Source organism: Delphinapterus leucas, chromosome 10 (assembly GCF_059928025.1).
Source record: "Delphinapterus leucas isolate spDelLeu-1000000601 "Yukka" chromosome 10, BTC_Dleu_Yukka2, whole genome shotgun sequence".
NCBI lineage: Eukaryota > Metazoa > Chordata > Mammalia > Artiodactyla > Monodontidae > Delphinapterus > Delphinapterus leucas.
Window position 1 is genome coordinate 59681384 of NC_143138.1, and position 12247 is coordinate 59693630.

At 50.9% G+C, this 12247-nt stretch overlaps 1 protein-coding gene across 31 annotated transcripts in view; it reads right to left on the reverse strand.

The window, feature by feature from the left end:
• Positions 1-2567: 2567 nt before the first annotated feature.
• Positions 2568-12247, reverse strand: part of TRAK1 (trafficking kinesin protein 1) — a 164058-nt gene continuing 154378 nt past the window's right edge. For 30 of the 31 annotated variants that reach the window (XM_089919126.1, XM_089919122.1, XM_089919125.1 and 27 more), the window contains 2 exons: positions 8675-8777; positions 2568-5417 (listed from right to left, as the gene is read on the reverse strand). In XM_089919126.1, coding sequence (XP_089775252.1) covers positions 4619-5417; positions 8675-8777 — 902 coding nt within the window. In that variant the 3' untranslated portion in view covers positions 2568-4618. Of the gene's footprint in view, positions 5418-8674; positions 8778-9254; positions 9267-12247 lie in introns of all 31 variants that reach the window. The other variant, XM_089919131.1, reaches the window with a different exon arrangement.

Here is a 12247-nt window from a genome sequence, read left to right on the forward strand (position 1 = left end):
GAACAGGGAGGGAAAAACCAAACCACCTCAAGCAACCCTCTGCCACAGTCACAAGACGGAAGAATGCATTCCTTTTTGTATTTACAAAACATATAGTACGAGGGTGCTTCCCACCTTTTGAGGGTTCCTTTTCTTGCACCTTCCTTTAAAAAAAAATTCTTATTTGCTTTTGCAAGAAATATCTGAAGGTGACTTGCAGAGAGGCAGCAAGCCCCTTTATTTTAATCCTTTGGCTAGTCTCTGCTAGGAAATAGGACATGCTTTCACATAGAGTACAAGGACTGAATTCAGGAAATTTAATATTAATACAATATTTTAAAATAGACTCCCAATATTCAAATTTCTCCGATCATCCCAATCTTTTCTTGTATAGCATCTTTTCCAATTTGGGATCAGGAATTGCATTCGTTGTCCCTTTATTCTGGAACAATTCCTCTTTCTTTCATGGCATTGATGTTTTTCAAGGGAACAGGTACATGGTTTTATAAAATGTCCCTCAATTTGGGTTCGTCAATTTGTGAACTTCATGATTCAGGTTTTGCATTTTTGGAACAGCAGCATAGAAGTGCTGTGTCCTTCCCAGGACATCACACATGAGTGGTACCTGATAGCAGTTTGTCCCATTTGGGTAATGTTCAGTTTGATAACGTGTTTAAAGTGGTGCCCAACAGGTTTCTCCACTGCAAAGGTACCTCCCCAGCACTTCGAAAATTAATAAACATTCTATGGGAAGGTACCATGTATGTAAATATCCTGCTACCTAACAAATTCTTACCCAATAGTTTTAGCATCCACTGTTGTCTAAATGAGTTAGTTTTGCAAAATTGTGGTTTTCCTAACTCTATTGTCCCTTCTACTCAGCATTCTACTTAGAAGCATGCATTCCAGCCTCCTCTTCCCATCCCTCCTCCCCTTGGAATGCCCTCCCCACTTGGCAAATCCTGCCCATCCTGGAAACCCAGATCCAGGGTCACCTTGTCTCAAAGCCTTCCCCGCCCCAGCCAGTAGATTAACCCACCCACGCTCTCTCTCCACTTCAAGCAAGGTGGCTACAGCTACAGCTGTCTGGCCTCCCTGAGCCCGAGATAGGGAGACACTGGGGAGGGGAACCCACTCCTCCCACGGCAGGACTCCCACCCGAACTCCGCCTGATCTAGCACAGTGGTTCTCAGAGCCTAGTGAGCCCCAGGACCCCTTGCCGGGCTTGGTGAAACACATACCTGGACCCTACCCCCTGGGATTCTGATGCACCACCCCAAAACCTCACTGGCTTAACAACAAAAGTTGGTTTCTCCTTCAGAGCGTATGTCAAATGCTAGAGGGCGGGGAGTCTGGTCCACACAGAGACCCAGGATAATGGTGGCTCTGCCAACTTGTGACACCATCATTTCAACATGTGGCTTCAGAGCAAGAGAAGAGCATAGAAAATCATGCATGGACTTTTCTCTGCTCACAGCTCACTGGCCAGAACTAGTCCTGTGCCCTGCCCACTGCAAAGTGACTGGGAAACACGGGGATCAGGAGGGCCATTTGGTGACACTGGTTTCTCTGCCGTAACAATGCTCCCCTTCTCTACTGGCACACAGCCATGGAGACCTTCTCTCTGTTCCTCAAACACACCACATGCTTTCCTACCTTTGGGCCTTTGCACCAGCTGCTCTCTCTGCCTAGATGCCCGTGTGCCAGATGTCACATGGTTGGCTCAAATGCCACTTCCTTGGAGAGGCCTTTCCTGACGGCCCAAAGTAGCCACCCCATCTCTCACACCAGCCTATTTCAATTCTCTGTTGAAACAGGCCTTATTATGCCACGTTTGGGGTCATCTCTCTCCTATTAACAGACTGTACGCACACTCCATGAGAGAAACTGATCACTTATCACCATGTCCCATAGATGTTCAAAATATATCTCCCTCAGCGCATCAACCCTAAGGTGTATTACTATTCCCATTTTACAGGTTAAGAAAATGGAGGACCCAAACAGAAGTGGCTTGCCCCGGGTCACACCACTACCAAATGGTAGCACCTGATTGAAATCCATGCCGCCACCACCCACTACTGTTTGCTTGTGTGATTTCACTGCTCCCAAATATTAAGGTGGCAGAAAATTTTATTTTATCCTTTCGTTCTCCATATGGTGATCCTCCACTGTGCTTGGTTTTTAAGTCTCAACAAGTTCTATGGAGGGCAATTTGGCAACATCTATCTGGGAATTCATCCTACAGATATGCTCACGTATGTGGAAAATTACATATACGCGAGGCTTTTTCATTACAGTGCTGTGAGAGGAAACATTTGGAATTAACTTATAGGTCCGTGGGGGTGTGTGTGCATTCACAGTGGGCATGTGCACGTGGTGGAGTAGTATGCAGCCCTGAAAAGTGAGAAAGAGCTTCAGGGTCTGATTGGAAGGTTATCTAAGGGGATGTATGACATTAAAAGAAAGGTGGGTTACAACAGAAGTATATGACTTTCGTTTCAGTTCCCCCAAGAGCTGAATACCTTCAAGTCCTGCATAGAGATGGTCTCCTCAATGAAAAGAACAAAATACAAATCAGCATAGCAGTGTGCTTTCCATCATTTGAACTTATTTTATTGGTACTAGCAAATAAAATTTAATTGTTGATTTTGGATGCATTACAACACACTTTTTGGTAATGGGTACACGATGCTGATCGTTTATTAACTATACTAAATACTGCGACCTCCGAATTGTTGATTTTTACACGGTTATTTCCTTTATGAGGATGGGTGGCCCCTCTCTCTGAATACATAAAATGGTCCATTCCATCCATGGTTTTCATATTCCTTTGTTATTCTACCTACGGCTTTGAAATACATTCAAATAAAAAGATGTAAGTTCCCTGCAGTGAGTGCACACATACCACAGCGAGGAGAGTTGAAAACACAATTAACCAACACCCTCGTGTTCAGAGAATAAATGGTATGAAATCATGGGACCAAAGCTTGCTCCTGGGGACTTTCTCAAAGTATCTTCAGTGGACATAAGGTCACACTCACTCAATTGAAGGATACGTCTTTTGCCAAGGGTGGCGGGAGGAGGGTAATGGGGGGTGCAAATGACGATTTCATTTTCATATGGTGTTATCCTTCCATAAATGTCTGGAAGAAATGGCCACAGAGCACCGTGATGTGCAGTGCAGTCCTCAGATCAGAATAAATAAATGACCTGCTTGGATTGGAAAGCCGCAGGCGCACCGTGACCGAGCCGGAGAGGACAGAAGATGTTTGTTTAAAATACAGCACACACAAATAATAAATAAAAGTTTGAAACTTAGTCAGTGACGGCGATGGGACCAGACTCCCTGTCTGTTCATGGTTCTTCTCACAACACCTCTACCTCTTCCTAAGGATGAAAAGTGGCACAAGGACACAAAGGGCTTTTGGGGACCACTCTGTTCTGAAACAAGAGGGCAAAACGTGTTTTGAGGGCATCGAATGGCTGCAGAAGAAGACCACAGACATGAAAGCATGCTCACCAGTCTAGGGTCCAGAACAAGGACCAGAACAAGAGGACCGCCAAAGCCTCATTTCTCTGTGAACCAGTCTGGTGTTACCTTTGGCCGTGGTTCTTCTCTTTTACTGTTGACAAAATTTCATCCACCACCTTTCCCCAACCCCCTTTCCTTATGATCCTATTGTTAAAATCGCCTTGGTCTTAATTTGGTTGTGACACTGGGTCCCAGAAATAAGCTGCTATCTCATTAGCTGCTTGGTGTGTCTGAAACTTGTATTTTGGTGCCACAGAACCACAGAGAGAACATTCACTGCGACTTCCCATCTAGTACCATTACTTCCCTGCATATATTAAAAAAAATAATAAAAGCAAAAAAATAAAACAAATCACACAGAACACACAGGGGCTGCCAAACGGGGCAGCAGGAGTGTAAATACATTCTCTTTCAGGTCAGACGTCTGGCCCGACGGTGGATTACAAAACACGGAGGGATGAATTCAGGTTGAAGGCATGAGAAGAAAAAGTCACAGCTCAAGAAAAGAAGCGACCGTCCGTCGGGGCCGAGCAGTGAAGGTCTTGAAGAAGCTGGGACCCAAGAAAGAAAGAACAGCTCTCCCATCGTGAAAGCTACAGCAGCTGCACGTGGCAGCAGACGGAGGCCCCTTACGCTCTTACAGGGAGGGTGAGACGAGGTGCCCAGTGACACCAGGCGGCACAGCCACCGTGCTACGTGACAGCTCAGGATGTGTGGCTCCGGCAGCCAGCCACAGCTTCACTGGTTTCCTATCCATGGGATAAGAACACACATGGGGGTTTCAACGCTTCTCAAAGGAAAGAAGGAGGAAAGACACCGGGCTGCCCCTGCCCCCGGCCAGCACGGGCCAAGTCCTCAAGAGAGCGATGTCGGTGCTGGGGTGCTTCCCGTGGGATTCGAAGGAAGGGCAGGGCAGATACAGGTCTCCAGGTCCTATGTACACATTTTACAGAGTCTCCACTCTGCCCCCATTAGGCACGAGGCTGATTTGTCTAGCTCAGGAGGGGATGGGCAGAGGAGAGCAGAGGAAGCGTGTGCAGTGAAGGGGGAGGGGAGGGAGGGGAGAGCAAGACTGGTTTCATCTAGGGGAAGGGCCTTCTCCCAGCCTCACCGTAAGCTAGTTTGTTTGGGGAGTTTAGCACCCATCAAGATGCCCGAGGTGAGCGTCACGGGGGCTTTCATCTGCATGCTGGACCCCACCATGGTGGGGAAGCTGCGGTTCCGTCGGATGCCACTGTTGAGCTGGAGCCCGCCGATGGCACTGGTGACAGTGGGGCATCCGAGGGGCAGGCCCTCAGGTACCAAGCCTCCGGGGACAAGGGCCTGCGTGGGGCCCGGGGGCCCACAGAGGAGAGGTCCCTGGTCCTCAGTCAAGGTGGGGACGTGGGCTCGCCCCGAGTTCACCACTTTGGCCACACCAAACCTCCTAACTTTGTCCACGAGGTTAAGGTTGGAGACAGACACATCGGTCTGGCTTTCGCTGCTCCGGACAGCCTTCTTCTCCCTCACCTCCCTGAGGATGGAGCTGGCTGGCTTGGAAGCCAGGAAGTTGTCGTAGGGAGGGCTCGTGCACTTGAGCTCGAAGGAGGGCGGGGAAGACACGGGCGACTGCATAGGCGAGTTGGGCGGAGTAGAGGGGATCACGGCCATCCTGGGGGTGTAGGAGTGCAGGATAGAGCCCCGGCCGGCCCTGTCCCAGCTCTGGGGGTCGTAGACAGCCGCGGAAATGCCCCGCTCCTTCAGCAGCCACACCAGCCCCAGGGATGTGCTCATGGTGGTCGTGGACTCACGGACGTTAGTGAAGGATTCGGCCAGGCTCAGTCTCCGCGGAGTGCACGGCGTGGCCACCGGCGTGGACTTCAAGTGGCTGGTGCTGCCACAAGCTGGAGTCGGGGCCGAGTTAAGGCTGATTAAGAAAAGACGACAGGTCATTGATCAGAAAATGCCCACGAGCACCAAGGAAGCAGTCCGTGGCCAGCCGCCTGCAGGGGTGCAGCGCAGGCCTAGGACATGCTAAGGGGACTCCCCCAGCCCAGGCTCCCCAGGTGCCTCTTTCCATGTCTGCTTTTCCTCTCACCAAAGGGGCCATGGATTCCCCGAAGTGGGGACGTGGTTTAAGTTAAGGAAGCTGCATGTGATTTCCCTCTTTCAGCCCTAGAGGGTGGGTACAACTGTCCCCTTTGCAGGTGAGGGAACTGAGGCTCAGCTTAGGTGACTTACTCAACGTCACACTCACCTACTCAGTGGAAGACCCTGGATTTAAACACAAGTCTGAGTGACCCCAAAGATAGGGGAGGAAGGCCTTCAGCAGAGAGGCTTTCTGTCCCTACCAAATTTACTCAGATTCCTGCCCTCCTTCCCAGTAGCCGCTTCCCTGAGGCAAGACGTTAACCAGGGCTACGGGATATGAGAGTTTATCCCGGGAATGGCCGAGGCAGGTGGGACATCTCGGTGGAGGACCCTAGGGTGATGGGGAGACTGAGGCTGAAGGTGCCCATCAACTCAGCAGCAGACCCGGGCCTCCTGACTCCCACCACAGTGTTCTTTCCTCTGCACCCTGCTGCCCTCTAGTCCTTCTCCCGTGGGTGCCCAAGTCCACCTTGATGAGTGGAGTTATTGGGACAGAGGGAGCCACGTCACGTATTATCAGATCTTCATCTATGGAACCACCTAGAAAAAGGCCCACTGGGTGTATGAAACCTGGTTACTAAAGGAAAAGTGGAAAGATTCCTTCGTCTACTCATGTCATGCTGACTGAGGACCCACTGTGTTCCAAAAGCTGGTATCCAGCAGTGAGGGAGTTAGGGCAGAAGGTATAACAGAGGGGCAGCAGGGGGGAATGCACTGCTGTCTGCCTGAAAACCAGGAGAGACCCACTTTTAACAACTGCTTCAGGGATGGAGTGAGGCCACCCAGGCACAGAGGCCCTGAGCTGCTGCTAGATGAGCAACTGAGCGGCACAGAAAACACATCCCTCCTGACGGTCTCATGAGATCTGCCCCGGCACCTGCCTAAGGACGCAGCAGGGGCTTCAGGTGCCCCTGGGAACAGGCAGCTGGGTGGTCCGCGGGAGCCGGGGGATAGAGCCCTCTCTCCCCAGCCTGACAGGGGACAGGCCACATACCTTGGACAAAGCACCAACTTAGGGAAAGGGGAGGAAGGGGATGGGCTCTGGAGCAGGTCCTTGGAATGAGTGGAGCAGGGCCCCCTCCTGCAGGAGGGGCAGGTCAAGGGCAAGTACAAGCAGAGGCATCACTTGGCTGCACACTCAGGAGACCTCACCACTGGCCAGTCTGCACAGGGTGAGGAACCCAGAACAGGCCTGTCTCACACAAGCTCGGGACTGGGGATGCTGGTGGGTCGGGAGTACTCAGAGGAACATGGGATTAGAAACCACAGCAGATTCCTCAGGTTAAAAGGTGGATTCTTCAAAAGGCACAGGTGGGGCTTCCCTGTTGGTGCAGTGGTTGAGAGTCTGCCTGCCGATGCAGGGGACGCGGGTTCGTGCCCCGGTCCGGGAAGATCCCACATGCCACGGGGCAGCTGGGCCCGTGAGCCATGGCCGCTGAGCCTGCGCGTCTGGAGCCTGTGCTCCACAACGGGAGAGGCCACAACAGTGAGAGGCCCGCATACCGCAAAAAAAAAAAAAAAAAAAAAAAAAAAAAAGGCACAGGTGGAATTCTACAAAATTGATCTACAAGCAATAGAGGGCCCCCAAAAAATCTGGACTTAAAATCTTGTTCACAGAGCCATTCCTAGCGAGATTCTCTATTTTGTTTCAAGCTGCCATTCTTTCAAACTCAGGTAGAAAGCCTTTTCTTACTACTGACTTCTCAGGCTTTTTCATCCCTGACGAGGCCAGAAGGACTTAGAGAAGAAGGCAGGAGTGTGGTGCTGAGTCCTATGGCTACAGTCAGAAGGGCACCAGGATGCCAGCCTCTCCCAGGGCGAAGCTCTGTCCAGTGGTTTTAAACACGATCTCTTCAAACATAAAGCTGAGGGATAGGGAAGCCGGGTTCTCCAGAGGCAGGAAGGAAGACTGAGAGACAAGCTAAAATTTAGAGGTCCCCTTCCGGTGAGAACCTCGGTTAGACCTGTATTAGTGCTGGCACTCGGAGCGACTGGGGCATTTAGACAGGTTAGGGGTATCCGTTGTCAAGGCCGAGTTAGCCAGGCACAATCAGAGACACATCCACGCCTACATCGTGGGTTAGTGGCGGCCACGCGTGCACACACAGCTCCTTCATGGGGCCCTGCTGGTAGTGTCCTCACCCCCTGCCTTGCCCGCGGGCTTACTCTCTGCCCTACATCTGCTCTCAGCTCAACGGGGCCTGGGGCTGCTTCGTCGTCCTCCTCACATGACCTGCGGAGAATTATTCATCATTGAAGGTGCTCCTTGGGGCAGCTGCTCCCTCCGAGCTGGCCCTGCTCGCCTCTCTCCCGTAAGTTACCTTCCACTCACCCTGCCACCTCGTACCACAGAGAAGTCAGCTGATGGGGTCACGCTACCACGTTGGGGGAGACCATTTTCCCTTTTACTGGAAGCTCTGAAATCCAGCCAAGCAGACCGCCCCCCCCCCACCCCCGCCCAGGCCATACAAGTCCTCTCGTCCCATGGTACCAACTCTTACCACTTCTTGGAGGTGCCCAAGGGAAATGGACCACGCTGGGCATGTGGTTCCATTCAAGTTTTATCATTTCGGTCATTACAGGGTGGCTGTGACGCATGGCCCCTGGGGCCATCGCCAGAGGCATAAGTGCTACCAGAGGGCTCAGTAACTCCATTCTGTGAAAGAACACGTTCTACTGACAAACTTCGGGGCAAAAAGCCAACAGACTTGGACTTAGGGGCTGTGGTAGTGCCCTAAACTTCAGCTGGTTGAGAAGGGACGTAAGAATCTTCCACGGCCAATAAAAGAGCAACTAAAAGTGGGTCCAGGTCTCTCTATCTGTACTGGATCTGAATCAATAGCGGTCTTGATTCAAAAAGAAAGAAAGAAAGATGGGACTCAGAACAGGCGACTGCAGTGCTTGGGAGATGCTTCCACTGGCTAGGGGTAGATTTGAATGAGCCTCTCTACTTTGGCTTTCCTCAACGTTAAGTCTCACAGGGAGTGTCTCAACCTCACCCCACCCTGCCCACCCCCCGGCCGGGTCCCTTACCTTGGTGTGACCCGCGTGAGCTCGTCTGAAGGGTGCAGGATGCGACAGGTGGTGAAGGTGAAGGTGGAGTTTGTCTGTGACATGCACTTCCCAGGGTGGTGGGCTAAATCGGGGGGAGGGGGGGAAGGGAGGAACAAAATATAGTCCTTGCATCCAAGTACACCCATGAGAAAAGTCAAAATCCCGCATGGCCCTGGACAGATGCAAGAAGCGATGGGCTACCTTGTGAACTGGATCTGGGCGAGGAAGGTGAAACGCAAATGTTCTGGATCGAAGGTGGTCCCTCAAAAATAACCACACTTTTGAGCACTGGTGTGCAGAGCATCGAATTCCAGCTTCCAACCCAGTCCAGACAGGGTTTCCCATCAGCGTTCTTTGGCCAGTAGTGGATTCAGTTTGAAGGGCTAATGGGCCCTTGGGGGTAAATTTGGGTTCCCTCCTCAGAGGTCCAAATCGGCTTCCTTCTTTTGTTGCTTTACTTTTCTTTTCATTGGCAAATAGGTGCTAAACTCTGCCAAGGGGAGGGGAGAGGTGCAGGGCAGGGAGAGGTACTTGCGCCTGGGAACAGGGCAAGGCTCACCGGCTCCCTTTTCTGTTTACACAAAAAGGGGCTTGAGGAAGCTGGCTCCACTACTGTCTAACTGTGGTCGACAGGGAGGGAGATGGGGCCTCAGCTGCCTCAGCAACAACGTGGCAGGAGTCCCAGGGCCTGGGCTCTCCGTGGGGCTGAAGTGCCAGGACCTGGGCTGGGCTGACACACAGCGGTGCGAGCAGCACCAGTCCCCCTGGGCTGCTTTCTTGCCATCTCTAGGATGTCTGGTTTCTGATGAAAATGAGACAGAACAAGTCGTCCTCAACTTATTTCCTCTGAAAGCTCCAAAGAGTTGTTAAGGCAGCTGAAAGACTAAGATCTGGAGCAAAGTAAATCACAGAAGCGTTAGGACCATGCACCAGAAAGCCGGCAGGGGATAAGTAGGAATAGAGTCTACAGGAGACATCATGATTGTAGAGGTCATCCTCGTTCATAACTCAAATGTAAAAAAAGAAGAGAAAAAAAAAAGGAAAAATGATGCTGCTCCCAATAGCATGCAAGGTGAGGTCTGGGTCAGCCCCCCTCCCCACCCACTCCACCCCTGCAGCCCCTCAGCCCCCCAGAGACCTCCTTGGGAGACAACGGATTAGGATATTGGAGGCCATGAGCACGCTGAAGATTCGAAAGGCTGGGACTAGAATCTTCTAGCTCTTTATGGCAAGTTTTCTCTTGGATTTGACAAAAAGGAAAAGGAAAACAAACCAGAAGAGATCGGTGCCCCGAACCTACAGATCCACACACGGGTGATTGTATCTTAAAACAAAAAGAAAAGAAAAAACTAGAACCCAGATGAAACAAACAAACAAAAACATATTGGAGACATGCAAATTGAAGGCAGGCAGGACACAGCCAAGGCACAAAAATGGTGGCGGTGACTCAGGAGCTACGCAAGGCTGGTTTCCCCTGATTATTGTGGTCCAATCCATGTCTTTGTGTCAAGGAAGGCTCCCGTGGCCCCTGGCATGGCAGCCAGCACCACGGCCACAAGAGCAAACTCTCAGCCACTGGGAGCTCCAGGCAAAGCAGGAGGGGGGTGGAAAACACACGTAAAAATAGCCTTTATGCATCTTTGTTTCTCAAGCAAAAAAGTAATGGTTTAGGAACTCAGATAATTGAGAAATGACTGCAAGCAAAACAAAAATGTTAGAAGCTATGAAGAAAAGGCAACCAACCAATCACGATTCTCTGATTGCAATAAGGTCTAGAAGCAAAAGCAACAAAAAACCTGAGAAAAGCATTCCAAATAACAGGCGTGAGGGGTTATTTGGGAGGGAGGAAAGAAAAGTGCAGTAAGTAGAAGTAATTAAGACAGAACAGTTGAAAGAGAGAGAACATTTTTTTTTAAAATCAAACAAAAGCAAGGCTTGATTTAAACTTAGAAGTGTACCCCATTTAAATAGATACATGGCCAGAATATCAAATCAAAAGGTCACACATGTTCACTTTCTCCACCCCATTACATATCGGATCTTCAATCGCAACAGTTAGTGTGAGATGGACATTTTAGAGAGACAGTTGCATCAGCAGAAGCAAAACCCATCTTATTGCAAATGGGTTTTGGGAATAGGAAAAGGCTGCTAAAATTCAGAGGTCATCATTCCCCAGAAGCGATGGACAGCTTTAGAAGACCAAGGAAAATCAACAACAAGGATCAAAAGTGCCAAAGCCAGAGGTTCGGCCCCTCCGCAATACCACTGGGACGCCTGGACCGGCCAGCTCTCCGAGTCACCACTGCCCACCGGGCCGCTGCAGCATCTCCCTTCCTTGGGACACAACACAGAGACAGTGAGTCACCCGAGGCTCCTTGAGCTGCCGGGGGCTGATTCCTACAGTTCTGTGAACAGTAGAGAGCAAATTCCCAAAGCAAGAGGCACTGACAGAGTCCTCTAGGCAGGGAGCAGGGGCTCAGTGGGAGCGCTCACTACTGCAGTCACCACTGCACCCCAAAGCCCTGCCTTAGGTGCTGTGGGTTAACCGCATGCTGCTCGCTTGGGGCCTCCAAGGGCAGGGGTTTTGGATTTAATGTTCTGACTTCCTACTTAAATCCTCATTCCTTTTCTCGGTCTGACTGGAGGACTGCAGTGTTGTGAGCCAAAAGTATCAACACTGCCAAGTACTTTCATCAAATATTTTATTTAGGAATGAACTTGCATTTCCCCCCCTCAAAAGACCCTAACCTTTATTATTTTTCTTTGTCCCTCCGGCCATGGGCTCTGAAACTGGTACAAAAGCCTCATCTGTCAAAGAGAGCCTTTAAACTTAATTGATCCTTGATTATTCAAGACCATCTACGTTGGTGAACTACATACAGGTAGCTACCGTGCAGATTTTTTGTTCTTTAAAATGTGCCACCTGCAAGCACACACCCTTCAGCCGAGGTGGGGTCTCAGAGGGCTGTATAAGGAGGACAGTGCCCCTGCCCACTTGCACTCTGACCAACCCCGGTGTGCTTTCTGCCCAGAGCAGGTGCACTTGGTAAATGGCTCTGACTGGCTGTGCTCCTCTGGGGGCACATGGTGCCTGGTACTGAATGGGAAATTGGGTGCTTGGGATCTTGCCGCCGCAGCCAGTCGTGAGGGAGCCCTGGCCCAGCCCTGAGTCTCCAGTGAGTTGGGGCTTCCTTCTTGGATGCCCTGAAGACCACGCTGGGGATTATCTGCAAGTGTGCTACCCAGACCAGGTTGACTGCTGCTTGGTGGAAGGCTCAGGTCTCCAGGGAAGATGGGCAGGAAAGCCCAGTGCTCTCCTCGCAGCCCAGGGATCCAATGGTGAGAAGAGGAAAGAAACACGGATAAAGTTTGGTATACTGGCAGGGACCTGCAGGGTGACTGGGCTTTGCAGCCTGGCCGTCCACGTGATGAGATCTGTTCACACGAGCTCATGCATGTCGGTCAATTGGAACGATGCTTTCCTTCCCCCACCCACAGGGAAGGCCAGGCTGGGAATGTGCCGGGAGACCAGAAACTTCTCTCTCTAAAGGC